We start from the raw sequence: 27,762 nt of genomic DNA, 5'->3' as shown, positions 1-27,762 counted from the left end.
AAGTGTGGGCCCCTTGCTGAATGAGGGAGGGAACCTAGTGACAGAGGATGTGGAGAAAGCTAGTGTACTCAATGCTTTTTTTGCCTCTGTCTTCACAGACAAGGGCAGCTCCCAGACTGCTGCACTGGGCAGCACAGCATGGGGAGATGACCAGCTCTCTGTGGAGAAAGAAGTGGTTCAGGACTAATTAGAAAAGCTGGACGAGCACAAGTCCATGGGGCCGGATGCGCTGCAGCCGAGGGTGCTAAAGGAGTTGGCCGATGAGATTGCAGAGCCCTTGGCCCATTATCTTTGAAAACTCATGGCGATCGGGGGAGGTCCCGGATGACTGGAAAAAGGCTAATGTAGTGCCCATCTTTAAAAAAGGGAAGAAGGAGGCTCCAGGGAACTACAGGCCAGTGGCCTCACCTCAGTCCCTGGAAAAATCATGGAGCAGATCCTCAAGGAATCAGTTCTGAAGCACTTAGAGGAAAGTGATCAGGACCAGTCAGCATGGATTCACCAAGGGCAAGTCATGTCTGACTGACCTAATTGCCTTCTATGACAAGATAACCGGCTCTGTGGATGAGGGGAAAGCAGTGGATGTGTTATTCCTTGACTTTAGCAAAGCTTTTCCCACAGTATTCTTGCCAGCAAGTTAAAGAAGTATGGGCTGGATAGAAAGCTGGCTAGATCATCGGGCTCAACGGGTAGTGATCAATGGTTCCATGTCTAGTTGGCAGCCGGTATCAAGTGGAGTGCCCCAAGGGTCGGTGCTGGGGCCGGTTTTATTCAATATCTTCATTAATGATCTGGAGGATGGTGTGGACTGCACTCTCAGCAAGTTTGCAGATGACACTAAACTTGGAGTGGTTGATACGCTGGAGGGTAGGGATAGGATACAGAGGGACCTAGACAAATTAGAGGACTGGGCCAAAAGAAACCTGATGAGGTTCAACAAGGACAAGTGCAAAGTCCTGCACTTAGGACGGAAGAATCTCATGCACTGCTACAGGCTAGGGACTGAATGGCTAGGAATCAGTTTTGCAGAAAAGGACCTGGGGTTACAGTGGACGAGAAGCTGGATATGAGTTGGCAGTGTGCCCTTGTTGCCAAGAAGGCTAATGGCATTTTGGGCTGTATAAGCAGGGGCATTGCCAGCAGATCAAGGGACGTGATCATTCCCCTCTATTCAGCACTGGTGAGGCCTCATCTGGAGTACTGTGTCCAGTTTTGGGCCCCACACTACAAGAAGGCTGTGGATAAATTGGAGAGAGTCCAGCGGAGGGCAACAAAAATGATTAGGGGGCTGGAGCACAGGACTTACGAGGAGAGGCTGAGGGACCTGGGATTGTTTAGTCTGCAGAAGAGAAGAATGAGGGGGGATTTGATAGCTGCTTTCAACTACCTGAAAGGGGGTTCCAAAGAGGATGGATCTAGACTGTTCTCAGTGGTGGCAGATGACAGAACAAGGAGCAATGGTCTCAAGTTGCAGTGGGGGAGGTCTAGGTTGGGTATTAGGAAACACTAGCTCCCTAGGAGGGTGGTGAAGCACTGGGATGGGTTCCCTAGGGAGGTGGTGGAATCTCCTTCCTTAGAGGTGTTTAAGGTCAGGCTTGACAAAGCCCTGGCTGGGATGATTCAGTTGGGGTTGGCCCTGCTTTGAGCAGGGGGTGGGACTAGAGGACCCCCTAAGGTCCCTTCCAGCCCTGAGATTCTATGATGCTCAGACAGACGGCATGCGGAGGAGCTGGGACGGGTTCCCAGCACACTGCCTGGTTCACTGCTCAGACCCAGGGCAAGGGCCCAGTAGGACAGTCCCTGCCCTCCAGGCAGGCTGTCAGCAATGGAGGCTGTAGCTTAGCCAGCTAACACGTCCTGCCATGCTGGGGGCCTGCAGTGATCTGGGGCAGGACCCTTCGCCTTCTGGGGTCCCGAGGAAGGGGAGAGGCAGCAGAGACCAATGTTAGCCAGCAGTCCTTGCAGTGCTCTATGCACGAGCCCCCCAGGCCTGGTTTCCCTTCGCCGTGTCCAGCAGCAATTCTCTGGCCAGAAGGCTGAGGGGGCTGCACCTGAAGGCCAGGAACATGACTCCCCAGCCACCCCAAGCACCCTCAGGCCTTGAGCAGCTCCCAGAGGGACAGGATGAAAGCTCAGCCCTGTACCAAACCCTCTGCATGGAGCCCAGTGCCAGAGACAGCCTGCCAGCGATGTACATTAATCACATTGACCCAGTCAAACACCAAGCTCCTGGAAAGGTGCCCACAGGCCGAATGGCAGGAGCGAGCCACACAATGCAGTCAAACAGGATGGTCGCGCACGAGCGGGCCTGGCAGCACACTGCAGACAGGAAGTGCAGAGCAGTGCTCTGTCCCCAGCTGTGCTCCGGTTTTGGCCCTGGACTCAGAGGCTTAGCACCAGTTTGGATTTCAGAAGCTGGGCTGGACAGATCTGACCAAGAGGTGAACCACGCCAACAGGAGCAGCCCCAAGCAGGATAGAGGCTAACAGGTAGAGAACAGGACGTTTGCAGCCCCTCTAGAGGCAGAGGAACACCCAAGAAGTGGAGAGGGAGAACTGCTTTTTCCAAGAAGGGGGAAAGGGGAAGAAAAGGCTTGGGCCAAAAAGGTAGAAAAATCAGATGAACAAAGCTTCACACCTAGAATCTCTCACGCCCCCGAGCTTCCAGCCCTCCTGCCCGGAAGGGCGCCCAAGGATCCCACCGGGAGCCCCAGCCCCAGTAAAGCACCAGAGGCCAGAATGGCCGATGAACCCCTGGAGCAGGCCCAGCGGGTGGCAGCTTCCCTACATCCACCAGCAGGCGACACCGGTTCCAGGCCTGCAGCTCCTGTCCCAGAGTCGCTTGGCCAGAAGGCTGGGGAGCATCAGCCTGAGGTCAGCCGGGGGTGAAGGAGACTAGGACGCTAAGCGACGCCCTGTGACTGAAGAGCAGCAGTGATGGCGCTTTGCGGCCTTGTCCTGCTGCCACCATCTTTACAGCTTTCAGGGCAGGACCCTGGCGCGTCACCCAGGAACTCAGAACCGGCCCGAACAGGTGCCTCATTCTCCCACTAGCCGCTGCACAAACATGCCAAGTTCCTGCCCTGCCAAGCATATTCCAGAACCTGACTTCCCCCTTCGTCTGGCAGTAGCACCCAGACACCAAGCCCTTCCCCAGAGGGGGACTGCTCGAACAGGGGGAGAGAGAGACCAATACCCTGCTCAGATCCGGCTGCAGGGGAGAGCCCAGCGCAGCAGAATCCCTGAAGAGCCAGCTCGCTAAAGAAGGTTCCCTTCGCCCTGGAGTCCAAAGCACAGGCGAGGGGGAGACCCTAGGCTTTACCTTCTCCAGTAACACCCCTCCACGCTCCTTCAGGATGGCGTTGATCATGACAGCAGCGGCTCGAGAGCAGTTCCGATCGGGATCTGCCAGCCCTTCAAACATCATGAGCAGAAGGCTCATCAGCTGGTCAGGTGGGAGGCGCTTCCCAATCACCTAGCAAAGGAGAAGGCAGGAAGAGGTTAGATTTAACATGCTGGGGATTCTAGCACTTTTAACCCAATACACTTAAACAAAGGTCACTGAAATGCAGCCACATCTGGGGCGAGACCCAGCAACACCCACAGCAGTGCTGCACAACTCACAACCGGCAGAAAGAACCTTTCACCTGGCTACTGTACAAGGAGGTAGAACATAAGGAGTTGGAATTTGGCCAGAATACAGTCGTTCACATGCCATAGAAATGGTCTCAGACTAGAGTGTGACTGGAAAGGCTCAGGACCCTGGTTTGATATGTCCTCAGCTGAAAGACAGCAGCTCCAACCTCACACTGCGGGCCTGGTTCCCTACTGACCGAGGGAAAAGACCCCACAGGAACACCTGGGGGTGCCATGGATTACAGCTGTCCGGCTGAGAGAACAGGCTCACAGCTCCAGGCCTCTGCCACGGGGATCTCAGGGTGCTTTAAAAATCAAGACTGGCCCAACCATGGTGTGACCTGGGGGGCGAGTGCCACCCTCTCTTTGCTCTATGGTGTGAGATCGAGAAAAGGAGCAGCAGTTCCTCAGCCAAGGAACTGACATTTTAGCTTAGCCGAGCTCAGAGACAGCCAGTCAGAGGTACAATCTCAGAGCCGTGTCAGGCTGACCCTCACGAGCTGGAGGAGGGACTGCATTGAGCAGCATGGACACTACCTCTAGCCTGGAGTTAGCTGCTTGGTGACTAAGCCAAGGACTTCCGTGTCCAGAGCTTTCACTCCATTAGAACTGGTCACTTTACAAAGGGAAACTGAGGCAAGACTGGGCATTTAGAACTGTCCACACCACACTCAAATGCGGCACCAAGAACCTGCCGTATGCCATGGGGCTGGTGAGGGGGTGCGGAAGCCGAGATGTGGCCCCAGCTGCATCCCTCACATTTACCCCACACTGGCATGTCCAAGCAGAAGGGCCTTGTAGCTGCAGCTGCACAGGAGCCAGGAAACCGAGCTGTCAACAGGGGAGTTTGGGGGTGGGGGGGGGGGAAGACTGGAGAACCAGGCAGAGGAACAGACAGGCTAGTGAAGGGAATGTGTGGGGGTCTGGCAGTGTTGTGGTGCTCGTTGGGGGTTTGTTTCGCTGTGGGTGGCGGTGGTTTGGTTTGTGTTTCCCGGACTTACAGGATTTAGGTGGGAAGCCTATGAGATAGCGGCAGCAGTGGTAGTGACCCAAGCAGTGGAAGACACAATGAGGATGACTGGATGTGGAAGCTGCGGCATGTACATGATCCTGGAGGGGGAACCTGACAAGGGTTTCATCTGCATGAAGTGCCGCCTGATAAAGCTGATGGAAGAAAAGATCCGAGGACTGGAGATGCAGGTGGAAGCTCTGGTTGAGTTTAGGAGGGGGTTTGAGCGGATGATGGAGCAAAGACATGAGGAGGCTGAAGGGATAATCTCAGACTTGCAGATGGAAGCAGGACCAAAGAGCTCTGAGGGGAGACTGCTGGGTGAGGACAGTGGACGGTGGAAGCATGCGACTAAGCGAACCCGGCAGAGGAAAAGACGGGCCAGTGAAGGAGCAATAGAGCTCAGGAACAGGTTTGTGGAGTTGGAAAATGAAGGGGCACAGCAGGTGGTCGCTGACGAAGAAGAGAAGAGTCAATGGAGATGACACCAAACATGAGCCCCAGGAGGATACAGGATGGGTTGCGGAGGATTGCAAGGGAGAATAGGAATCGAGAGGACTTGCGGCCAGAGGGAACAGGGGATAGACCAGAGAATCGCACCATCACCAGGAAAAGGCAGGTCTACGTGATTGGGGACTCCTTACTGAGAAGGATAGAGAGGCCTGTAACTAGAGCTGATCTGGAGAGCAGAAGGGTGTGCTGTCTGCCGGTGCTAAGATACGGGATGTGGACCTGAGGCTGAAGAGGATCCTAACGGGAGCAGGAAAGAATCCGCTGATTGTCCTTCATGTAGGAACAAATGACATGGCTAGATTCTTGCTGGAACGTATCAAGGGAGACTATGCCAGGCTGGGGAAGACTCTTAAGGAAATCGAGGCTCAGGTGATCTTCAGTGGGATTCTGCCTGTTCCTAGAGAAGGGCAACAAAAGGTGTGATAAGATGATGATGATCAACAGATGGCTCAGGCAGTGGTGCTATAAGGTGGATTTGGGATGTATGGCCACTGGGAGGCATTCATGGACAGAGGACTGTTCTCTCGGGATGGACTTCACCTGAGTAAGGAGGGAAATAGACTTCTAGGATGGAGGCTGGCACAACTGATTAAGAGCTTTAAACTAGGAATTTGGGGGAGATGGTTGGGAGATGTCCAGATAAATTCCAGCGTGGAGACTAACATTGAGAGGGAAGAAAACAAAGTAAGAGAGGATACAGCCGTGGGCAGAAGAATGGACATAAGGAGGAAGGATAGTGTAGATACCAGTCTAATAGGTGATACTGGTGGTAGAATGTCTGGGCCTAACTGGGTAAAGAATGTCAGTGAAGCCAAACAGCAAAAATTAAGCTGTCTGTACACTAATGCGAGGAGCCTAGGTAACAAAATGGAGGAACTAGAGCTACTGGTGCAGGAAGTGAAACCGGGTATTATAGGGATAACAGAAACATGGTGGAATAGTAGTCATGACTGGAGTACAGGTATTGAAGGCTATGTGCTGTTTAGGAAAGACAGAAATAAAGGCAACGGTGGTGGAGTAGCATTGTATATCAATGATGGGTAACTGTAAAGAAATAAGAAGTGATGGAATGGATAAAACAGAGTCTGTCTGGGCAAAAATCACATTGGGAAAGAAAGCTACTAGAGCCTCCCCTGAGATAGTGCTTGGGGTGTGCTACAGAGCGCCGGGATCTGATTTGGATATGGATAGAGACCGCTTTAATGTTTTTAATGAAGTAAACACTAATGGGAATTGTGTGATCATAGGAGACTAACTTCCCAGATATAGACTGGAGGACAAGTGCTAGTAATAATAATAGGGCTCAGAATTTTCTGGATGCAATAGCTGATGGAGTCCTTCACCAAGTAATTGAAGAACCAACAAGAGGGGATGCCATTTTAGATTTGGTTTTGGTGAGTGGTGAGGACCTCAGAAGAAATGGTTGTAGGGGACAACCTTGGTTCGAGCGATCATGCGCTAATTCAGTTCAAACTAAATGGAAGGATAAACAAAAATAGATCTGTTACTGGGGTTTATCTCAAAAGGGCTAAACTTTAAAAAATTAAGGAAATTAGTTAGGGAAGTGGATTGGACTGAAGAACTTGTGGATCTTGGGTTAATAAGAATTTATCTTATAAACTGGGGACACATCAGTTGGAAGTAACAAAGGAGAAGGACCTCGGAGTATCGGTTGATCACGGGATGACTATGAGCCGCCAATGTGATATGGCTGTGAAAAAAGCTAATGTGGTCTTGGGATGCATCAGGTGAGGCATTTCCAGTAGAGCTAAGGGAGGTGTTAGTACCATTATACAAGGCACTTGTCATAAATATAAAGGGAAGGGTAACAACCTTTATGTATGCAGTACTATAAAATCCTTCTTGGCCAGAGGTACAGAATCACTTACCTATAAGGGGTTAATCAGTTCAATTAACCTAGCTGGCACCTGACCAGAAGGACCAATGGGGAAAGAAGATACTTTCAAATCTTGGGGGGGTGAGGGAGAAGAGAAGGGTTTTTTTGTGCTCCTTCCCTCTTGAGACAAAAAGAGAGAGGGACCAAGCAGGTAATCCAGCTCCTGATAGCTCAGCGGTTTGAGTATCTAAAGTTACAGAAATTGGAAGTAATCTAACACATTTCCTTCCTAGTCTCTTGTTTTAGCCTGTGAATTTCCTCTATGCCAAGAGGGAGGTTTATTCCTGTTTTGTAACTTTAAATTTGAGCCTAGAGGGGAATCCTCCGTTTTAAATCTTTTTATTACCCTGTAAAATGACCTTCCATCCTGATTTTACAGAGATGCTTTTTACTTTTTTTTTTTTTTTTAAATAATAAAGTTCTTTTAAGAACCTGATGGGTTTTAGTGTCCTAAAAACCCAAGGGTCTGGTCTGTGCTCACCTTGTTAACCAATTGATGGGTAGATTATTCTAAAGCCTCCCCAGGAAAGGGTTGAAGGAGCAGGGGCAGGGATAGGGCTCCAAGTGGCCCCTCCCTGAATGTTTGTTTAAATCACTTGGTGGCAGCAGCAATATCGTCTAAGAACAAGGAGAGGAATTTGTGCCTTGGGAAAGTTTTTAATCTAAGCTGGTAGAATATAAGCTTAGAGGGTCTCTCATGCAGGTGTCTCCACATCTGTACCCCAGAGTTCAGAGTGGGCAGGGAACCCTGACAGCACTGGTGAGACCCCATCTGGAATACTGTGTGCAGTTCTGGTCTCTCGTGTTTAAGAAGGATGAATTCAAACTGGAACAGGTACAGAGACGGGCTACTAGGATGATCCGAGGAATGGAAAACCTGTCTTATGAAAGGAGACTCAAAGAGCTTGGCTTGTTTAACCTAACCAAAAGAAGGTTGAGAGGAGATATGATTGCTCTCTTTAAATATATCAGAGGGATAAATACCAGGGAGGGAGAGGAATTATTTAAGCTCAGTACCAATGTGGACACAAGAACAAATGGATATAAACTGGCCATCAGGAAGTTTAGACTTGAAATTAGATGAAGGTTTCTAACCACCAGAGGAGTGAAATACTGGAACAGCCTCCCAAGGGGAGCAGTGGGGGCAAAAGACACATCTGGCTTCAAGACTAGGCTTGATCAGTTTATGGAGGGGGTGGTAGGATGGGACAGCCTAATTTTGGCAATTAATTGATCTTTGATTATTAGCAGGTAAATATGCCCAGTGGTCTGTGATGGGATGTTAGATGGGTGGGATCTGAGTCACTACAGAGAATTCTCTCCTGGGTGCTGGCTGGTGAGTCTTGCCCACATGCTCACGGTTTAGCTGATCGTCATATTTGGGGTCGGGAAGGAATTTTCCTCCAGGGCAGATTGGCAGAGGCCCTGGAGGTTTTTCACCTTCCTCTGCAGCATGGGGCACGGGTCACTGGCTGGAGGATTCTCTGCAGCTTGAGGTCTTTAAACCACGATTTGAGGACTTCAATAGCTCAGACAGAGGTTGGGGCAGGGGTCCCCAATGTGGTGCCTGCGGGCGCCATGGTGCCCACCAAGGCGTCTAAGTGCGCCCGCGTACTGGCCGGCAGACAAGCATCCGCTGAAATTTGGCGGTGACGCCTCTGGATGACGGCACTTGTCGGCGGCATTTTGGAGGATGCTCATCGGCCGCCACAGTCCTCCATGGCGCCAGACGAAAAAGGTTGGGGGACCACTGGGTTAGGGGTTTGATACAGGAGTGGGTGAGTGAGATTCTGTAGCCTGCGATGTGCAGGAGGTCAGACTAGATGATCATAATGGTCCCTTTGGACCTTAAAGTCTGTGACTCTAAAGGTAATTGGGCTCTTTGGGAAACGGTGTGGGATGGACTAAGATGCAGAATCCCGACATGTCAGTGCTCACACTGCCTGAGAGTTCTGTTCACCTCACCCGCTGGGGCAGCTCCTCCACCCTGTGCTCCCAGGCCAGGTACGGTACAAGGACCTTGAGAGCTCACCACTCCCCTGCTACTACATTCACAGCCATTATCAAGAGCTGCCACAGCGACTGGTTTCGAGTCACACTGGCAGAGGAAGGACAGCACAGCAGACCCTCTCTCAGGATCCCCCATGGCACGGACAGCTCTGGGGCGCTGCGGGACAGCTGCCGCTTTCCTGCTACTTCCCAGCAGGAGGCATTTGCTTATCCACACAGGTGAGGGCGAGGAGTTCGGAACGAGGGGCAGGCTGGAAGGAAGCCAGGCGCTCCCACATGACACCTGGACACGCACTCCTGTTTGCGGTTTATAAAACAGGTGCCCAAAGGCAGTCACAGGGCTCAACAGCAAAGCCCCTTACGTGCCATGGCCTGGTCTAGACAGGTGTTTAGAGCACTGCTGTCACCAAGTGCTCCAGGCTCTCCGAGCCGCCCCCTCTCGCCATCATCCAAACCCTACGTGCGCCACCGACAGCCCACGGCTGGAAGAGCAGACTTCCGGGCACAGCAGGCTCCAGATCACAGACAAGGGGACTGGAGCCTTTGTGGGCTCCGGCCCCAGCACAGGGGATTTACCCTGAAGAAACCAGGATTGGGTGGCGTGCGCAGGGCTCACAGCCTTACCATGGCAATGTTGTAGCAGGTATTGAAGAGAATGGTGAAGTCAGGATCTTCCAGGCCTTTCTTCAGGTCTTTCAGCCTCTCAACCATCTCATCTCTGTAATTGTGGGCGAATCCTACATGCGAGACAAGCAGCAGACTCAGCAGACCTGCTCCTCAGCCGTGAGTTCCCCACGTGCTTTCTACCTGGCACCAACGCAGCACCTCGGACGTGGTCGGAGGTCCCGAGACTGGATCATTGTGCCTCTTGGCTGCCTGCCCTCCCCAGGGAGGTGGCACACTCTCTTCCCCATCTGAAAGCGGGGCTATAAAGGTGAAGCGATTCACTCCAAATAGCCCCCTGCAAGCCAGGACTAAACCCAGAGTCTGAACTCCCAGCTCTGTGGTCTCGCCATGTTTGCAACCCCACCAGCCTCCCTTACGTCGTGTATAGTCGGCTTTTCCTCTGCTGCCTCCCACAGCTCCACTGACGCCTTTCAAGCGGAGGAGCGCCCTCTCCTGGGCAGAGCTTCCTCCTCAACGCCAGGCCCACGGATAGTACACGATTTGTGCTGCACAGCGCCAGTCACAGACCAGGGCCCAGCGGTGCTAGATCGGTTTGTACAGCACCAAGACAAACTTTCATGGAGCGGACAAAAAAAATGCATTTTTCCACAGAAAGATTTTCTGCATCAGCATCTGGTTTCCAGGCACTCCCGGGTACCAGGCAGTAGCAGCAGAAGGGGGATTTCCCTCCCCACTGGCTGCCAGGCCACAGGGCTCCCTCAGCACTGGCTGATTCAGACTGTCCTAGGCAGTGACGCTGCCTCCCCCTCCTCATCCCTTTCGTTTACCTTCATAACACAGCTGTATGCAGAGTAGATAGTAGGCGCAGTCCACAGCACGCAGGCGAATGCTGGCAAGGGAGTCTGAACACCGGGGGGAGAACAGTGCAACCAGCACCCCCAGGTTATAAAAGGGCACCACGGTCTGAGCAGGAGAGAGGGAAACACACACATGGGCGCTAATGAACAGCACGTCCTTGGTATGCAGCATTAGCAGGGCAAGTGGAACAGGTCAGGAGGTACCAAGGGATCAGCTCTGGGCCCGGTTCTGTTCAATGTCTTCATCAGTGATTTAGCTAATGGCACAGAGAGTTCACTTATAAAGTCAGTGGGCGATACCAAGCTGGGAGTGGTTGCAAGTGCTTTGGAGGACAGGCTTAACATTCAAAGTGACCTGGACAAACTGGAGAAATGGTCTGAAGTCAGTAGGATGAAATCCAATAAGGAGAAATGCAAAGTGCTCCACTTAGGAAGGAACAATCAGTTGCACACATACAAAATGGGAAATGACTGCCTAGGAAGGAGTGCTGCGGAAAGGGATCTGGGGGTCATATATCAGAGGGGGAGCCATGTTTGCTGCTTTTACAGATCCAGACTAAGAGTCCTGTGGCACCTTATAGACTAACAGACAGATTGGAGCATGAGCTTTCGTGGGTGAATACCCACTTCGTCGGATCCATCCGACGAAAGCTCATGCTCCAATACATCTGTTAGTCTATAAGGTGCCACAGGACTCTTTGCTGCTTTTTGGGGGTCATAGTGGATCACAAGCCAAATATATGAATCAGTGTAACACTGTTGGAAATGATACATTTTTTTTAAAAAGCAACCCAACAATGAACAAACATCATCCTGGGATGTATTAGCAGGAGTATTATAAGCAAGACACGAGCAGTAATTCCGCTCTACTCCACACTGATTAGGCCTCAACTGGAGTACTGTGTCCAGTTCTGGGTGTCACATTTCAAGAAAGATGTGGACAAATTGGAGATTTTATATATCTATATAGGCTAGAAAACATGGCCTAGAAAAAATTGGTTTTGTTTAGGCTGGAGAAGAGAAGACTGAGGGGGACATAACAGTTTTGAAGTACATAAAAGGTTATTACAAGAAGGAGAAGAATTATTCCCCTTAACCTCGGACAGGACAAGAAGCAATGGGCTTAATTGCAGCAAGGGAGGTTTAGGTTGGACATTAGGAAAAAGTTCCTAACTGTCAGGGTGGTGAAGCACTGGAATAAATTGCCCAGGGAGGCGGTGGAATCTCCATCCTTGGGGATGTCTAAGAGCAGGTTGGACGAACCCGTCAGGGATGGTCTAGACAATACTCAATCGTGCCATGAGTGCAGGGGACTGGACTAGATGACCTCTGGAGGTCCCTGCCAGTCCTACAGTTCTATGGACCAGTGCAACAGGCTGAGCAGGAAGCAGGGGATTGAGTTTCCCACTCGCCACACCCCCATTGTGAGCCAGGTGGTGCAGGGTCCCCATTACTTGGGGGATGGGCATGTCCTTAAGCTGCATTTACTTACACTGACATTCAGTGTGTCCCGGTAGAACTCCAGCAGCATGGCGCTGACCTCCACCGCTCGCTCACGTTCGTGCTCTTTGCTCGACCGGATCCACGGGCCTAGATGCTGCAGAGACAGACCCCAAGACAAGAACTCAGAGGTGGCTGAAGGCTTGTCCCGAGCCCTCAGAGACTGTGGAGTCGTACGGCACAGCCCCTGGGCTATGGCCTCTACAGAGCATTGCATGCTGGGGCCTATCTGGGTCAGAGTGACACCGAGGCAGGGGACGCAGTTATGCTCAGGAAGATCACTGCAGTCTGAGGATGGGCCAATTCTCAACTCTGGGTTCAGGGAACTCCCAGGACCAAGTCTGCCAAGGGCAAATGCTGCCACCCTCCATCTATCTACACCACGTGTCCTTTGGTCCACAGACGGCCCGACTGAACTCCCAGTCTAGTCTGTTGAACAAGGAGAGTATGGGACACAGACTAGGGGTGCTGCTGTGTGGGGCTGAGCAGACGCAGGCAGCCCAGCTAGCCATTGTGTGGGCAGAGTACCAGAGGTGGCTGAGATATGGGCACCTCGCTCTAAGCCTCAAAATACCAGAAAATAATGTTGAGAGAAGTGACCAGAAACCCTCACCATCTTCCTCCCTTTGCTCAGCATTAGGATGGCATGCAGCCAGCTAGCTGGTAGCCAGGAGCCTTCCTACTCTTCCCCCCCCCCCCCGAGACTCTGGTGCCACCCACCTCAAACATGCTCTGCAGTCCATGGGGAGTCAGGTCCTTCTGCAGTATGCTCTTCAGCAGGTCCTTAAGGGCACTGATGGTGTCGTGGTAGAGTGTCTAGAACGAGGAAAAGGCACAATGTTATTGTCCAGGTGACCACTCAGATCTGTCCCAATGGAGTCGGTTGGGCTACAGAAGGACATTGAGCTTTGCGTGAGGCCTGGGCTAACAGCTTGCTGCAATAACTGGCATAACATGGAGCAGCAGCTGCTGCCTTCCTCTTGGGTACAAAGGTGAAGCTCACAGAGATGCAAGGCCCAGCAAGCGAGGCCTCCCATAACTGGATCTGCTTGGGCACGCGCTCTAGTGACCCTGCGGGTTGGAACTCTCAGCAGGGAATGGCTCCAGCTTAGACTGCATGGCACCTGCTACCCGGGGGTTGGGACAGGTAGCACTGACGTTTGCTAGGCTTTAAAAACCCTCCCCTTTCCAAAATCCAGTACTTCCTGACTCACTAGCACGTCTCCAAGTGTGACAAGTGCCAGGAGGAGCCAGGAGGATCTTCAGGCCACACGTGATGCATTCTGGTTCACAGAAGTTATCCCAGAAAACAGAGGGTTTCAGACTCTGGAGGGAAAGTTTGTAGGTGCTCTATTAAAAGCTGGTTAGAGCTGCCTGCCCCTGATCTCTGGTTAACAGGACAAGCCCAGAGATATGGCTTCAATTTCTGCTTTGCAGTACATGTGAAAGCTGCCCTGTAACTGCAGTACAGAGCTTTAGGGGCTACTCTTTAGCTGCATGCTGCAATGGTTGGGTGGCGAATAACCAAGCTGTTATTCATTACAGCTCAGCCATACGTAGATCTTCCAACAAAACCCCATTATTTCAGCCCTAGGGGCTTCCAAAGGCCGCTCAGGGCAAGACTCCTTTTCCACCAAACGGCCAGTTTTCCGGGTGCCTGGATTGTTCTGATTTGACTCTGGGAACGTAGTATTATACACGTGGAATTTTTGGAGGCTTATCAGTGTTTTCCTCCTTGTGTTTTGTGAGCAGGCGTTTACGGGCCGGGCTTCCCCAACAGGTGTTGCACTGGTCGAGTGAAGGAGAAGCGATGCCCGTATGACACGCAGTGCCCAGCTGCACCAGAAAGGAACCGCTGACAAAGAACGAAGTGGCTCATGGGACTGGCCCGGCACACACAACTTTCCACCACTGTTAGTTCCAGTCCAGCTGAGGTCAGTGACTAGCAACATCTGAAGAACAGCACTGAGAACAGACACGGCTGCCGGACACCAGCTCTGCATCCCATTGGTGCTCTGCCAGAACAGGCTCCAAGCACCTCGCAGACTATCTAGCTCAGACAGCTCCCATCCCACCTCAGCCCACTGGCAGTTCAATTCTCTACCTCCTTATGCAAGGCATCTGGCACGTGCCCATCTCTTTCCTTCAGGACATCCAGTGGAGGAAGGGCCAGCACACTGCTCAGGCAGGTATCAATCAGCTCGACGTGCTCACGCTCGCTAAGTGGAGGCTCCAGGATGCTGACCAGTGAGTTAAGAGCAGCTACATGCAGTTCTCTAAAGGGAGCTGCTCCACACCCGTCAGCCAATAGGAAGCATTTTAATTTGCAGTCTTGCTGACACAGCTGCGTAGCCAATGGCAGAGCTGGTCTCCATATCTGTGTCAGGAGCAGTGACATGCTGCAGGATTTTAACTAGCTCAGAAACAAGCTCTCTCTCTCTCTCTCTCTCTCGCAGAATTTAAAACGAAGAGTGAGGCCCTTGGCTTTCTACTTTGCATGAAGAGATTTTAGTGCAGAGCCTGAGCAATAAGACCAAGATGGAGGGTTATTAGCAAGCTCGTGACAGGTGGGGAGCAGGGGTGGGTATGGGCACTAGCTAGAAGTTTTCTGCAAAGACTGTCTCGATCCAAATTCCTGGGCTGGGCACACGCGCTGGGCAGGCACTGCAGATTGTACGTGGTTTTCATACCACTCACACGAGACAGCAGCTCAAGCTGCCTCGGCAGGTGGTTTCTCATTATTTCCACAGAGGTGGGAGTACAGAGAAAGGATACACCAGGTATGTGCAGGAGATCATGGCTCTCTGGCGAATAGGAGTTCTCAGCAAATCCAGTGGCTCTGTTTTGATAAACTCCTAGCATGCAAAGGGAGAGATTTTAGCAGAAATCCAACACTCAGCACCCTCTCAAAGGCAGCCTGTCCTGAGGAGACCACAAACATTTGGACCCAGAACACAGGCCACGCAAGGTCCTGGAACAACTCCACCTCCACAGAACAGCCATGAACCCTTCCTTCCCAGTCCCAAGCCAACATCCGCATGCAGGAGACCACTGAACCCGGACAGTCACCATGCCTCCTTCTCACCCGCTCATTTGATACTGTCAGCAAACCATGCGACCATCCTCCACTTCCAGTCTCTACATGCCTGTTCCCAGTCTGCACTAACTTCCTCCCTGGCCCCTGGGAAAGGGGACAGACACCCAAGAACCTCCCCCCAGAATCCCAGGCTGAGGCAGAGTTGTGTCTCTCTAACCCAGCCCCCCAGTCAGGACCCAGAGTTTCCTCTTACCAGCATCTGAGCTAGCAGCTCTGCTTTGCGGGAGAAGACGAAGGCGTCGGACTGTGCGCTGTTAGAAATGGCCTGGCTGATCATGCAAATGCTCCGAATGAGGCACAGCTTCAGCGTCAAATCCTGAGTGCAGAGATTGCAGGACAAGCAGTGAGGTGCAGGTCCAGGGCCAGGTGTATCTACCCCACACCCTGACTGGGGTGCACTGGGCTGGCAGGCTCAGCCACCCCTCAAAAGGTGAGCACAGCGGCTCTTTCCTCGCCTGCCTCTATTCCTGTTGTCCCGGTGGGGGCTCCCAGCTCTGCTTCTTGTGCAGGCTACAGCCACGGAGGCTGGTCTACACCTAAAATTCAGGTCAATCTATGACGTCACTCAGTGCTGGGAAAGATTTAGTGCTCTCAGAACAGTACCTAGGTCAACTTCATTTTAAGGTGTAGCTGTGGCAAGGTTGACAAAAGGATTCTTCTGTCAGCCTGGCTTCCGCCTGTGGGGGGCAGACCACCTACATCGACCGAAGGGCTCTCCTGTCAGCGTAGGAAGCATCTACACAATGCTGCTAGAGTGGCACAGCAGCAGTGCTGGCACTGTAGCATGGACATCCCCTCAGTAACAAGCATCCCAGCCCCCGAGGGCTTTCGAGCCAGCAATCTCCTGATCCGAACGCAGCCTCCACCCAGCCAGAGTGTCCCAAGAGACGCCTGCACCTCCCACCTGGTGAAGTGGCACCCAAGGACAAGGTGCACGTGCTGGAGATTCAGAACACAGAAGCTGCCACCTTAAAGGGAGACTTGCTCTAAGCCCAGTGTTTTTAACGAAGAGCTCAGGAATCTGCATTTTGGACCAGGCCTCAGGGCCCCCAGAGGAAATAGCATGGAGCTATCCAGCAGCAGGGCTGAGACGCACTCCTCACCAGCAGACAACGCGTCCCTGTCCATTTCTACATACTCTGCCACACTAACCCCCAGGCACACGGCAGGTGGAACGTTCCTCGCACTGCCAGTGGCTTTGCCAGTCACCCCACAAAACAGCAGATCATCCCTTACAGCACCATAAAGGGACTGCCACAGGGATTCATTTAGAGGGCCCCAATCCCTTTAGATCCCGGACATGGGATAACAAGTACCATGGCCTGGTTCTCCTCCAAGGTACATGCAAGTTGAGACAGTGCCACAGCTCCCCAAATGAAGGCACCGTCCTAGCACCCACCCTTCACCGGGGACCCTCTGGAGATGGCTGTGGAGCCAGCAGTGTGCTTGCCAGTGAGCGTCCCGACCGCTCAGAGCGTGCCCAGAAAGCCGTGGTACAGAAGGGGTTAGTGCCAACAAGAAACCAGAAGGAAAAAGACATTAGTGAGTCTGCAGAAGGAGGTGCTTGAGCTTGACAAATGCCATGTTTTTGTTCTTCGGTCTTTGATAGTAGCAGAGTGCAGCTGCCCTCCCCAGACAGTGACCTGGGTGTCTGGCCACTGAACGCCTGTTCTGGGTGGTTAGGGACTTTTAGCCGAGCTGTGACTAGACCTTGGGGTCACTAAGCTTCCCCTAGTTACGTGCCCACAAGGCGTGGGAGGGAGGCTGACTGCACGTCAGTGCTGCTCAAAGGAGCTGGGGTGGGGAGAAACGCACACCAAGGTCTAAGGAGCGACTGTGCTGTGAAAAGCGGCACATGGGCTCTGGGTTATTCTCTAGTTTCTGCAGCACATGCACAATTTGAACACACAAGACTGACAGACCCATCAACACTGCCTGGGATCTGAGAGCCAAGCTGGGGTGTCTCCTTTCCATGCAGTCACCAGAGAGGCTCTGCAAGGCAAAGGAGGCTGCCCAGGACACCTATGAGCCCGGTAGCTTTCAGTGAGTTTGCACAGTAACCCTGTGCCAGAGGAACCCTGCTGGTGGCACACAAAGCAAGGAATGGACCCCAGCTCCCTCCTGCTGACAGGAGCCGACTTCAGTGACTACAGCCAGCTGACCTGGAGAGCGTGGGGGGCCATTTTAGTCTCTTCCAGACCAGAATCGTGTTTCAGGCTCTCGGCCCCTCAGCACAAGCACTCGGGCACAGGGGGACTCTGCTGTTCAGCCCTGTGATGGTCTCATTCCTCCCCGATGCCAGACTTCCCTGCTGGGCACGGCCCGGAGACCCCAATCACGAGCACTGGTATTTAGGAAGCTACTAGTCTCCTCTCTAGAGTGATCAAACGGAGAGACAGAGACAGGCAGGCAGAGCAGAGAGTAGGTCAGATTTAATGCCTCACACTGTACCTTGGTTTCTACCTTTATTCCCAGAACCTGAACAAGTAAAAGAAACACACGTTAGTGATGTTAGCGAACACTGAAGCGAACGGCTTCCTCCCAAGACACGGCACGAGCCCATCCAGGGGTTGGCCTGGGCCCTTTCAGATGCAGCATTTGCACACCCCTAGGCTGCTCTCACTCGTTCACACGCACATGGGCAGGTCACCAGTCAGCTGCTTCCTCCCTGTGTAGGGGACATTCGAACAACCTACCCTGGTGTTAAAGTAGTGGAAGACGTTCCGGAGAATGTCGGCTTCGATTCTGGACAGCACGAGCTCTTTGGGGGCATACCTAGCTATGTAGCCATAGCACAAGATCAGGGTGCTCTTTATCTTCTCCGCTTCGTTATCGCTGCGGTCCTGAGACGAGAGAGAGGAAAGAAGTGACCTGTTGGGCCACCCAGTCCATCTCCATGACAAGGCAGGACTGGTCCCTACAGGCCAGTCTGTCTGTACGTGCCCCCAGAATGGGACCTCCCCCCAGGGAGGGGGGCTCAGATACTCCTGGTTCCCTTTGTATTCGTTTCTGGCCCATGCTGCGGTTTGCAGCTCTCCCACAGACGTCATTCCCGTGCCGTTTACATCCCTGTGCCGGAGCAACGTGGGCCAGGAGAGCTCTGTGGCAGCCCCTAGACCCTGCTTCCAGCACCATCCTTTGCAGGGCCACCAATGGACTGATGCTAAATAGCCACCAGTCTGCAGAGCACGTGAACCCAACCTGAGAGTATCCATGTGAGACCCCAGCTGGCTGCGAGTCTGGGTTCTGGGCACTAGAATTACCGGCAGCAGGGTGGGTTAGCCAGAGAATTCTTTCCAGCTGTAGACACCTCACATGCCCTCTACCAAACCAGAAAGCGAGTCTCCGGCTCCCTCTGCCATGTACTGCCCTCACTTACACGCAAGATAGCCTGCCACAGGTGGGTATCTACTTCCCTCCCCAAAGTGCAAATTCTGGGCTTGCCAGAGTGGGCTGAGTCCATGGTCTGAAGTGGCCTTTGTTTCCTAGGGGCTCCTTTCTCAAGAGGTTTGGCTGAAGGCTGTGGGGGGCTGGGGTGATGGTCCGGAGAGCCACGGTTCTAGGAGGGGTCAGCGCAGAGTAACCTTGGAGGGCCGACCCCCCAGCACAGCTAGGCCCCTGGAGTGAAAGCACTGCAAGTCCCTCCCCTCCCAGCAGGAAGAGCAGTAACCCTTCACAGGCTGCTCTTTACGAGCTTCCACGGCTCTGCTGAGCAGCTTGGCCAGGACACACGGGCCTCCTGCCTCAAGACCGGTTCCTCCCCCACCCATTACGCTGTGCGCGTCTTTGGCCAAAATCAGACGATTTACCCAGGGGCGGCTCTAGGAATTTGGCCGCCCCAAGCAGAGCGGCATGCCGCAGGGGGCGCGCTGCCGGTCCCGCGGCTCCAGGGGACCTCTTGAAGACGTGCCTGCGGAGGGTGCGCTGGGAGGGTGGCAGGCGGCTCCGGCGGACCCTCCGCAGTCATGCCTGCGGGAGGTCCGCTGGTCCCGCGGCTCCGGTGGACCTCCCGCAGGCATGACTGCGGAAGGTCCGCCAGAGCCGCCTGCCGCCCTGCCGGCAAAATGCCGCCCCAAGCGTGCGCTTGCCGCGCTGGGGTCTGGAGCCAGCCCTGGATTTACCCCTAGTCTAGGTCTGTCTGTCGCGTGTGAAGGGCCCTGGATTTGGGCCCAAGGTGCACAAAGCATAGTGGGAGTGAGGGCAGGAGGCTGTTCTGTCACCCTCCATCAGTAGCCTCCACACTGCTCAGGACTTGACAAGGTCTGGTTAATGTCTGTTAAGGGGGACAAGCCCAGGCCAAGTCCACTCTGCACACTGCATGCCCCTGGACAAGTTACAGAGAATCAGAATAGCAGGGGTGGAAGGGGCCTCAGGAGGTGTCTAGTCCAACACCCTGCTCAAAGCAGGGCCAATCCCCAACTGAATCACCCCAGCCAGGGCTTTGTCCCTGGGCATCAGATTCCCACTCAGACGGGGACAGTGCAGATGCATTTGAGGGCAGGCTCTGGCTGCCAGCTCTCGTGCACGATCTAGTCAATCCCCGCCCCCCTGGGGACGTGCGAGGCTAGGCCCACACCCTGCTCTGAACAGGTAACGCACTGGTGTTATTCACCATCCATCCTCCACCTCCCACGAGAGACTTCCTATTTGGCAGACGCAGAAACTGAAGTTGTGGCTTCTCCAAGGCCTCCCAGCAAGGAAGAGGCAGGGCTGGGACTGGAGTTCACAGGAGGTCCCAGTTCCCAACCCTCCGCTCCTCCCTGCGGCCAGCGACACTCCTGTGAGAGCCCCGGGGACTGGGCAGCTGAGTGAGAACAGCTGCTCAGTGCTGAGATCGGACCGTGACAGGGCTCTGGAGGCACCTGCCCCCACTGCCCCCTCCAGATTACTTGGCCCTCGTACCTTAAAGATACTGAACAGCCCCACGGATTTTTTGAAGACGTCGGATTTGACGAAGTCTTCTAGCTTGGCCAGGGTTTCGTCCAGGTGGTTTATTGCACAGATCCCAAAGCCACAGGCAAGTCCCTGGAGGATGGGGAGAGAGCTATTAATTCACCCGCACTGACTGGCCTGTTCAAAACCCAAGTCTTGGTGGTTTAACACCAGGCTTTCAAACCGTGCTCAGCTGACGGGGCCCTGGCAGCTCTCGCTCTCCACGGAGCAGCGGCTCAGAGAGGTCTTTATACAGGGGGGGGGGGCAGCTTGCAAGTTGGTTTCTGGAGTTTCAGCCCGTTTATTAAAACTGGCCCTTCCTGGAACTGCGTGTGATCTGGATCCAAGGCAGCCACCATTAACTCACGTCTGTGCTGCCTCTAAACATGACTAGATGCAGGGGTAACATTCACCCCGGATACAGGAACAGTGCAAAGTAACGCTACGCGGCCGCTTACGCTAACGACAGAGAATCCTGTACCCAGGTGACAGCGCAGGGGAACTTCAGGGAGCCCATGTAATCAGCAGGGAAATCACTCCCAGGAAAGACAGACCACCAGAGGCAGGCACCCGAGGGCTCCTCTCCTCTCTCACCCAGAACACTGCACGTCTAGCAGCCGGGTGCTAACGTGGTTCAAGGTGTTACTCTGACTGACCCACACAGCCCACCTCTTGGGAGTCCCACCTCTTCCTGCGGTAGCCCATATTCCTCGGAGCCCCCGTACTGAGCCGGTCTGTTCCGAACAGCTTCTGGCAAGCCCCGCTCCCGCCCAGGCGCTAGCTGGAGTGGGCAGGGAGACAGCTGTCGGGCTCAAACAAGGCCAGGAGCTAAGCAGGGATGATTAGTGCGGCGCTGGGGAAAGGGTAGGAAGCAGCTTTATCTCCAGGCCACCTCTGCCTGGCCATTGAGGCTTGGCCAAACCCGGAGGGAGACGTGAGGAGGTGGGATAAGCTGATTATAAAAGTCCCGGTAGGGGCAGAGGGCTGGAGCCTGCACTGGTTTGTCATTCAGTGGGTGTGCGACACGCAGAGGGAGGCAGGGCACGTAGTGGGAAAGCCCCTTCTCACGGGAGGGCACGGTGGTGCTGACCCACACGCTGGCTCACCTCCCTTTCTGCTTCCTCCTGGTACCTGGCTGTTTCAAGGAGCTCTTGAAGCTGCTTTTGCACCACATCCTTGTTTGAACAGACCCCAAGAGCCGTCCCAATGCACTTATACAGGAAGTTCTGGAAGACAAGAAGAGGAACATTGTGTCCCATGGAACCAACACACCAGCAGAGCCCTCAGGAGAGCAGATATCACCCAGGGCCTTCCCCTTAGCTTCCAGCTACCCTGCAACGCAAGCCACGGCACAGGAGAAGATCCCGTATTGACGGTACAGCCCAAGTGCACACATCGATCTGACCCCTCTCAGCACCCGAGACTCCAACTGGCCGAAGTTTCCCTCTCGCAATGGAGCATTCACAGGCGCAAGGGGAGGACAGGGTGTGGCCCTGCACAGTGACAATGCAACAGGACACAAGAACCCAGGATACATCGGCACAGGAAGGGGCGGCATTGCAGGGCAGGGGTCAGTCTATAAAGAGAAGCAGCAGCCAGCTTAGGCTACAGCAGGGAAGTGCCAAGTTCAGTTTTTAGCTCAACCATTCAGATGCTAGAACCAGCTGTTATCACTGCATCTAGCCCATGGCATGTCTACCCACTCAGTCACGCTCTAACCCAGGCCGGCCGCTCTCAGGGGAATGGGCCTGTGCACACAGAGCTCTGGAAAACACCCAACAGCCAGCCCTGCTTCAGCACTCGAGTACCACGGCAGAGAACTGTTGCAATTCATTAACACCCCTCGGCAGCTCTGGGCTCCAGCTACCACACGTATGCAGGAAACTCAAGTCAGTCTCTGCACCCCTCTCCTCCCACCACAGCTGGGTCGAACGTCATTTCTGTCCCAAGCCCTCAGCCTTTGTGCTCTTTGCTGCCATGGAGACCCATAGCCTTGGTGACCCTCAGCCCCTCACTGAGGCAGACCCTAAATCCTGCTCCATTCTTCTCCCAAAGCCACCCACTCCCTCCCTGGCTGCACCCATCAGACCCTGGCTGCCTCACGCAAACATGGGCCAATTCACCACAACTACAGTAACTGAACCATTGGGCGATTCCTTAACTCAGCGGCCCAAACCCCCTTCACGGCTGTGCGCCGCCTCTGGTGACACCGCTACCGCCACTTCTTCCAAATGGCACCTAGAATCCACGTCGTCTGCTGTATGCCTCAGCTGACCAAGATCAGCCCCAAGCTTCCCCATCACCTCCAGCTGGGCCTGGCTGTGAGCAGATGCTTCCCTCTGAATGCCACAGCACCCGGCCCCTGCACCTCCCCAGGGATACAAGCCCAGGAAAACAGCGACAGACCTTCTCGGAGGGAAAGCAATTGTAGCTGTTCAGCTGCTTGCACATTTCCGTGCTGAACTGACAAATCCAGGTGTTGTCAGAAATCGCCGTCAGCGTCTCCCGGAGGAACTGCAGGTGAAAGAAATGGAGAGAACTGATTTCTAGTCAGAGTCTCACAGTGTGCAAGACGAGAGGGCCACGTGCAGCCATCCCCTGCCCAAGCGCTGGGCGTGTCTAAGCCTCTGTTTGAGAGCTCGGTGCTTTGAGTGTCTGAATTCAAACACCCCCTGTGATGGAGGCTCCCGGCAGGCACCGTTCAGAGCACTGGGGCGCATACAGGCTCCTCTGTGCCGGAAGAGGCAGGGCCCCAGAGGTTAGTGACTGTCATTGTCCGAGGCCAGACCTGCCGACTCTACTCTGCCTCTCAGCACAGACGCTGGTGCTCCTTGGAATGAGTCTGACTGAGGAGGATTCTTCCCGGAGAACCGCGCGCTGCCTCCTCCCGGGAGCAGGAGGAACCCCTGCGGGAGTTCCTTGATTGCGCCAGGCCTTATTTTAAACTTTAACAATCCCCTGTGCACACGCTGTTCTGGGATTCGTGCCCTCTCGCCAGCCAGTAAACCTGGAGATGAAACGGTCGGGTACTTTCCCTACCAGGCCCTGCCTGAACCCATCAGCAGCTATGCTCTCCTGAGCCCCGTCATCTGTCCGAGCTGAGACCCCAGAGACGTCTCTTCAGAGCAGTCAAGGGCGACTGAGGACACGTAACCACCTCGGAGCGGGAGCAGAGTTCTGGGTTCCAGGCCCACAGCCTGGCACACGACTGTGCCTCTGCACACGGCTCCCTCTGCCACACAAACCCTCAGGCAGCACAACGGCCTCTTGAGCAGACACAGGGTCTCCAAGTGCTCCCCCGACCCCCCTCTCCCCCATGCATGCACATCCCATTAACAGTACCGGCTTACACCCCTTTGAACATTCTTACCAAAAGCAGTTTGTCTTCCCACTCCTTCGGGGACAGGGATTTCTCCGTGTTTGCTACAAGGAAAACCAAACCATTTGAGTGCTGGTTTCAGATCGGCACACCACAAAGCCCAGAGTGCGGCAGGCAGAACAGGCTCTCCTGGGGATCGCAGAGCAAATGCTCCAAACACAGCAACAGACAAGTTACTAGTTCTCAGAACAAGGCCAGTGTGTGGACAGGACAAGCAGCAATGGGCTTAAATTGCAGCAAGGGCGGTTTAGGTTGGACATTAGGAAAAACTTCCTACCTGTCAGGGTGGTTAAGCACTGGAATAAATTGCCTAGGGAGGTGGTGGAATCTCCAGCATTGGAGATTGTCCAACCTGCTCTTAAACACCTGTCAGAGATGGTCTAAATATTTTGTCCTGCCATGAGGGCAGGGGTCTGGACGAGATGACCTCTCGAGGTCCCTGCCAGTTCTATAATTCTATGGATGCAGCTGGAGAGGAACCCAGTTACCTTTTATTTAAATCAGTTTAAATGCAGTATTTTGGGAGACATAAATGGAGTCCAGTTATCAGTTACAGCAGCAACAACAGTCATTTAATCCAGGTGCCAACTGAAGAGCTTGCAAAGAATGTGAACTTACACCAAAGAATCTGTGCACTTTTTGGAATGGCGGGTCACACTGCCCCCACCCCAGTGAAATAATCTCAGTACTTCTAGTGAAGTGTCCCTAGCTTCTGTTTGCCAGAAGTTAGGAGTGGGCGACAGGGGATGGGTCACTTGCTGCGCCGTGTTAAAAGGTAGCAACTGACACCATGGGCTGAACTGCAGAATCCTGGCTGCACTTCCCTGCCTTGGCCTTCCAGGAACAGCAGGGATCAGAGGATGTGTAGCCTTAATTGGCCAAGTGTTTCTCTTCTGTGGTTTTCTAGATTTTGCTCCACAGGCTTCAAGGTGTGGCTGGTTCCTGACGCCTGAAGGCAGGCTTGTCCAGGACACAGCACCGTCAGTCAGCCCTGCGTGACAGGGCAGGAGGGCTGCCTCCTGGAAGCTGCAGTCAGAGGCAGGAGACAGCCAGCAGGAGCAGCTCGTGGGTTGCTTACAGTGATCTGCGTGGCCCCTTCATGTTTGAATAGGCAGTTTAATGCTGAGTAGTTCCCGACTGCTGCCCATCCCCGCAGTGTCCGAGTGCAGCGACAGCCTTTAGATATCGCAGGCCTCGAAAGAAGAATCTTTCGCTCGCGGCCCATTAATGCCTTACCTTCCAAGTGCTCTACTAAGGGGGGAATCTTCTTATTCCACAGCTCGCCCAGCATGGGATGGATATTCAGGTGCAATACATTCAGCAGACGCAGAGCGGCTGCCCCCCGTCCGTCCCCTACATAGGGCTGTGAAGAGACAGTCTGGGGGGAAATGGGGCAGGTGGTGAATTCACAGGTGTGTGTATAATTCCTACACACACTGGAAGGCTACAGAGAGATGTGGAGGTTAAATACAGCTTCCCGCCCCTCCTCCAACCCAGCGCTATTGCTTTAGCCATCACGGAACCACCAGCAGCCAGCACACAAGCATGCAGCTGACAGTGGGGAGACGGGGTGTTTCGCCAAGGACATGAGGGTAAATCCCGTTTCCTGAGCCGTGGGAGGAAGTTTCCAATATCAAAGAGTGGAGGGGCTTGGTTTCTAAGAAGCTCCTGGGTAACATTTCCAAGAGTGCCCAAGTCCTGTTTTATAGGTGATTTAGGCACATGGAATCCCATGTGCCCAAGTCACTTCTGAACACAGGGTGTTTTTGAAAGTGTTTCCCCGGCTCATAGGACGGACGGACAGACTGCAGAGAACTCCACCAGGAGAAAGGACCAGGCTGCTGCTCCCAGGATCAGAGCACGTCCAGCTCAGATTAGAGACCACAGGAGCAGTAAGGCCCAGAGGAACGATTATCCAGGCTTTTACAGCACCCCGGCTTGGGGGCACCTGGGTCCCGATGCCCTGGGCAGGGTAGTCGGGGGGCACTAGCACCAGGGCAGCCCATTCTCAGCCTGGTCTTCCCACCCCGTCAAGGGAAGAAAATGCCACCTTCTTTCAGCACACAGAGAACCCAGACAGACCAGCCCCAAGCTCACTTACCAGCAGCCTCGCCATTAGAGCACACGGCGACGGCAGGTTGGCTACAAATACAAAAACAAGCGTCAGATGGGACACGTGCTCACCTAGAGCCTGAGCACAAGACCAGCAGCTCTGCTGGAAGCAGGCAGCGTCTGCCCAGGAGAGCAGCTGCCGATACAAACCATGGGTGTCGTAGTGGATGAGGAAGGCATTCTCTCCCTCCTCTTGTTTCTTCGTAGCCAAGTGCATTAGGCTCCTGCAGAGGGGAGTCAGGGCACCGGTGAACTGTATGGGGGTCACGAACTCCAGGAGATACGGCCAGAGAACCTGTGGAGAACAAGTCACTCATGTTGGTCTAGCACCATTAGTGCTTTACAGGGGAGCGTGAGAAGGTCCCTGCCCAAGGGGCTGAACCGAGAGGACTCTGATAGCCCCATGAGAAACAGAGGGCCACCGGGATTGGCTGGATGGGAAGGGGAGGGGGGTTTCCATTGAGGGGCACCGTGTGGCATCAAAGGTGGAGGAATAACTGAACATCCACCTCCTCGGAGCCACCAGTGCTCTTTTCAGAAAGGACAGAGCCCTTCGAGTTGGCCGGCACCTTGTACACCTGCTCTGAACCTGGACGCTAACGGACATCAAGGCGTTCTCATCTTCCACCACTTTACAAACTCATCCGAGACAGTTCCTTGTTCAGAGGTTAGAAATCCAGATGCCCTCAGCTTAGAGGAAAGAGCAACTGGACTCCGATTGTCAAACAGCTCAGTGAAGAGCTGATTTGTTCTCTTCTCTGACGAGAGAGCAGGGAGATCTGCGCCCTGCTTTGGGACTGCAGCACCCTGACAGCAGATTGTGCAGGACAAACAGCATCCCCGGCCAGCTCTTACCAAGTGCATTAACGCACTGGCAATTCCCAACTCACGTGCTTGGTAAGGCAGGCAGTACGGGCTTCGGACCGAGTTGAGCCCCAGGCAGGGAGCTACAGTGCTACGCAGACTCACCGCATCCATCCTGTCGACAGTGGTGCTGATGAGAAAGAGCGTATTGATGCTGATGTTCTGGACGCTGTCGCTAGTCAAGTCATCAGCTTCCGGCGTCTGCTTCCTGGGCTGCTGTAAGGGAGCAAGACCACAGGTTAAGAGAGGAACAGAGCTGTGCTCAGGCCCAGGAGACAGAGGCCAGCTCCCTCTCCACTGCGGCTGCACCAATACAGCATGTTCAGCAGACAGCAGCACTACCCTGGGATCACCACAGGCTCCTGCCTTCCTCACCCCATGCTATTTTGACTCCTTGCACATCAGTCACCTGGTCTCTGGAAGGAGCTGCAGGCCGCCCTCCTGCCAGAGTGCACCCATTTTACTGACGGGAACGGAAGCACTGACTGTACGGCCTTTTCATTTATTTTTAAGCATCTGTGAATTTTGGGTGCCTGACTTGACACCTTGGGCTTTCCCAGATGCGAGTGCTCCCCATTCTAACCGATGCCTTGGGGCTGCAGCCAGCCAGCCTGGCACCACGTCTCAAGTGGACACTTGAGAATTTGGGCCCAGATGACTAGGCCCAGGAAGCCCACGAGAGGCAGGCACGGCCTAACCCTGGCCTTTTACCTGGGTGCTCAGGCTTCCCCCAGCTTTTGGCTGGAAGCGAAGGAGGGGAGAATCAGTTGCCAAGACCCCCACCCCTGCCAGTCCAGCTCAGCTCTTCCCTTTTCCCGCGGAAGGAGTCAGGGAGGAAGTTCCAGCAATTGTGACGCCAGATGCTGCAGCGTGGGCGCAAGGGACTGCGTGAGGGCAAGGAGACCAGAGAGGACTGGCAGGGACAGAGCTCACGGGGCAGAGGAATAAGGCGCAGGTGGAGAACTGACAGATGGGGGTGCCGCGGGGGGATTGCCCACCTCAGGACCACACCTGCAAGTGTGCCAGCTCCTCAGGCTCTTCACAGCTCTGGGGTGCAAGCAGCAATAGAAACCCAGGCTCCCAGGCCTGCCTGCAGCACTCCACAGTGCAGTCTGCAGCAGAGTGGTCCCTGCCAGGCTAGGCCACCATTAGCAGCAGACTGGGCTGGCCACACTGCGCTGGACTCCGATCTCCACAGCCACCCCTCCACTCCCAAGGCAAGGGCAGCTGCTGGCTGCTCCAGCTCAGACACTCTGGGTTCGGCCACTGAGCTCCTGGCACAATCACCCCCGGACAGTGGCGCCGGAACGGGGGGATACCGGGGGGCAAT

At 54.1% G+C, this 27,762-nt stretch overlaps 1 protein-coding gene across 5 annotated transcripts in view; it reads right to left on the bottom strand.

Annotated features, from left to right (window-relative positions):
* MROH1 (maestro heat like repeat family member 1) overlaps positions 1-27,762 on the bottom strand; it is a 105,009-nt gene that overhangs the window by 40,206 nt on the left and 37,041 nt on the right. For 2 of the 5 annotated variants that reach the window (XM_045004402.1, XM_045004401.1), the window contains exons 14-31: positions 26,538-26,648; positions 25,719-25,863; positions 25,558-25,598; positions 24,693-24,834; positions 23,448-23,500; positions 22,484-22,591; positions 21,184-21,303; positions 20,048-20,170; positions 17,842-17,988; positions 17,597-17,623; positions 15,339-15,461; positions 14,824-14,903; positions 14,153-14,288; positions 12,769-12,864; positions 12,041-12,145; positions 10,519-10,654; positions 9,689-9,801; positions 3,322-3,474 (exon numbers count right to left, since the gene is read on the bottom strand). In XM_045004402.1, the coding sequence (XP_044860337.1) occupies positions 3,322-3,474; positions 9,689-9,801; positions 10,519-10,654; positions 12,041-12,145; positions 12,769-12,864; positions 14,153-14,288; positions 14,824-14,903; positions 15,339-15,461; positions 17,597-17,623; positions 17,842-17,988; positions 20,048-20,170; positions 21,184-21,303; positions 22,484-22,591; positions 23,448-23,500; positions 24,693-24,834; positions 25,558-25,598; positions 25,719-25,863; positions 26,538-26,648 (1,959 nt within the window). The remainder of the gene's footprint in view (positions 1-3,321; positions 3,475-9,688; positions 9,802-10,518; positions 10,655-12,040; positions 12,146-12,768; positions 12,865-14,152; positions 14,289-14,823; positions 14,904-15,338; positions 15,462-17,596; positions 17,624-17,841; positions 17,989-20,047; positions 20,171-21,183; positions 21,304-22,483; positions 22,592-23,447; positions 23,501-24,692; positions 24,835-25,557; positions 25,599-25,718; positions 25,864-26,537; positions 26,649-27,762) is intronic. The other 3 variants (XM_045004403.1, XM_045004404.1, XM_045004405.1) reach the window with 3 other exon arrangements.

Source organism: Mauremys mutica, chromosome 2 (assembly GCF_020497125.1).
Source record: "Mauremys mutica isolate MM-2020 ecotype Southern chromosome 2, ASM2049712v1, whole genome shotgun sequence".
Taxonomy (NCBI): domain Eukaryota; kingdom Metazoa; phylum Chordata; order Testudines; family Geoemydidae; genus Mauremys; species Mauremys mutica.
This window is presented reverse-complemented; position numbering and strand designations above follow the sequence as displayed.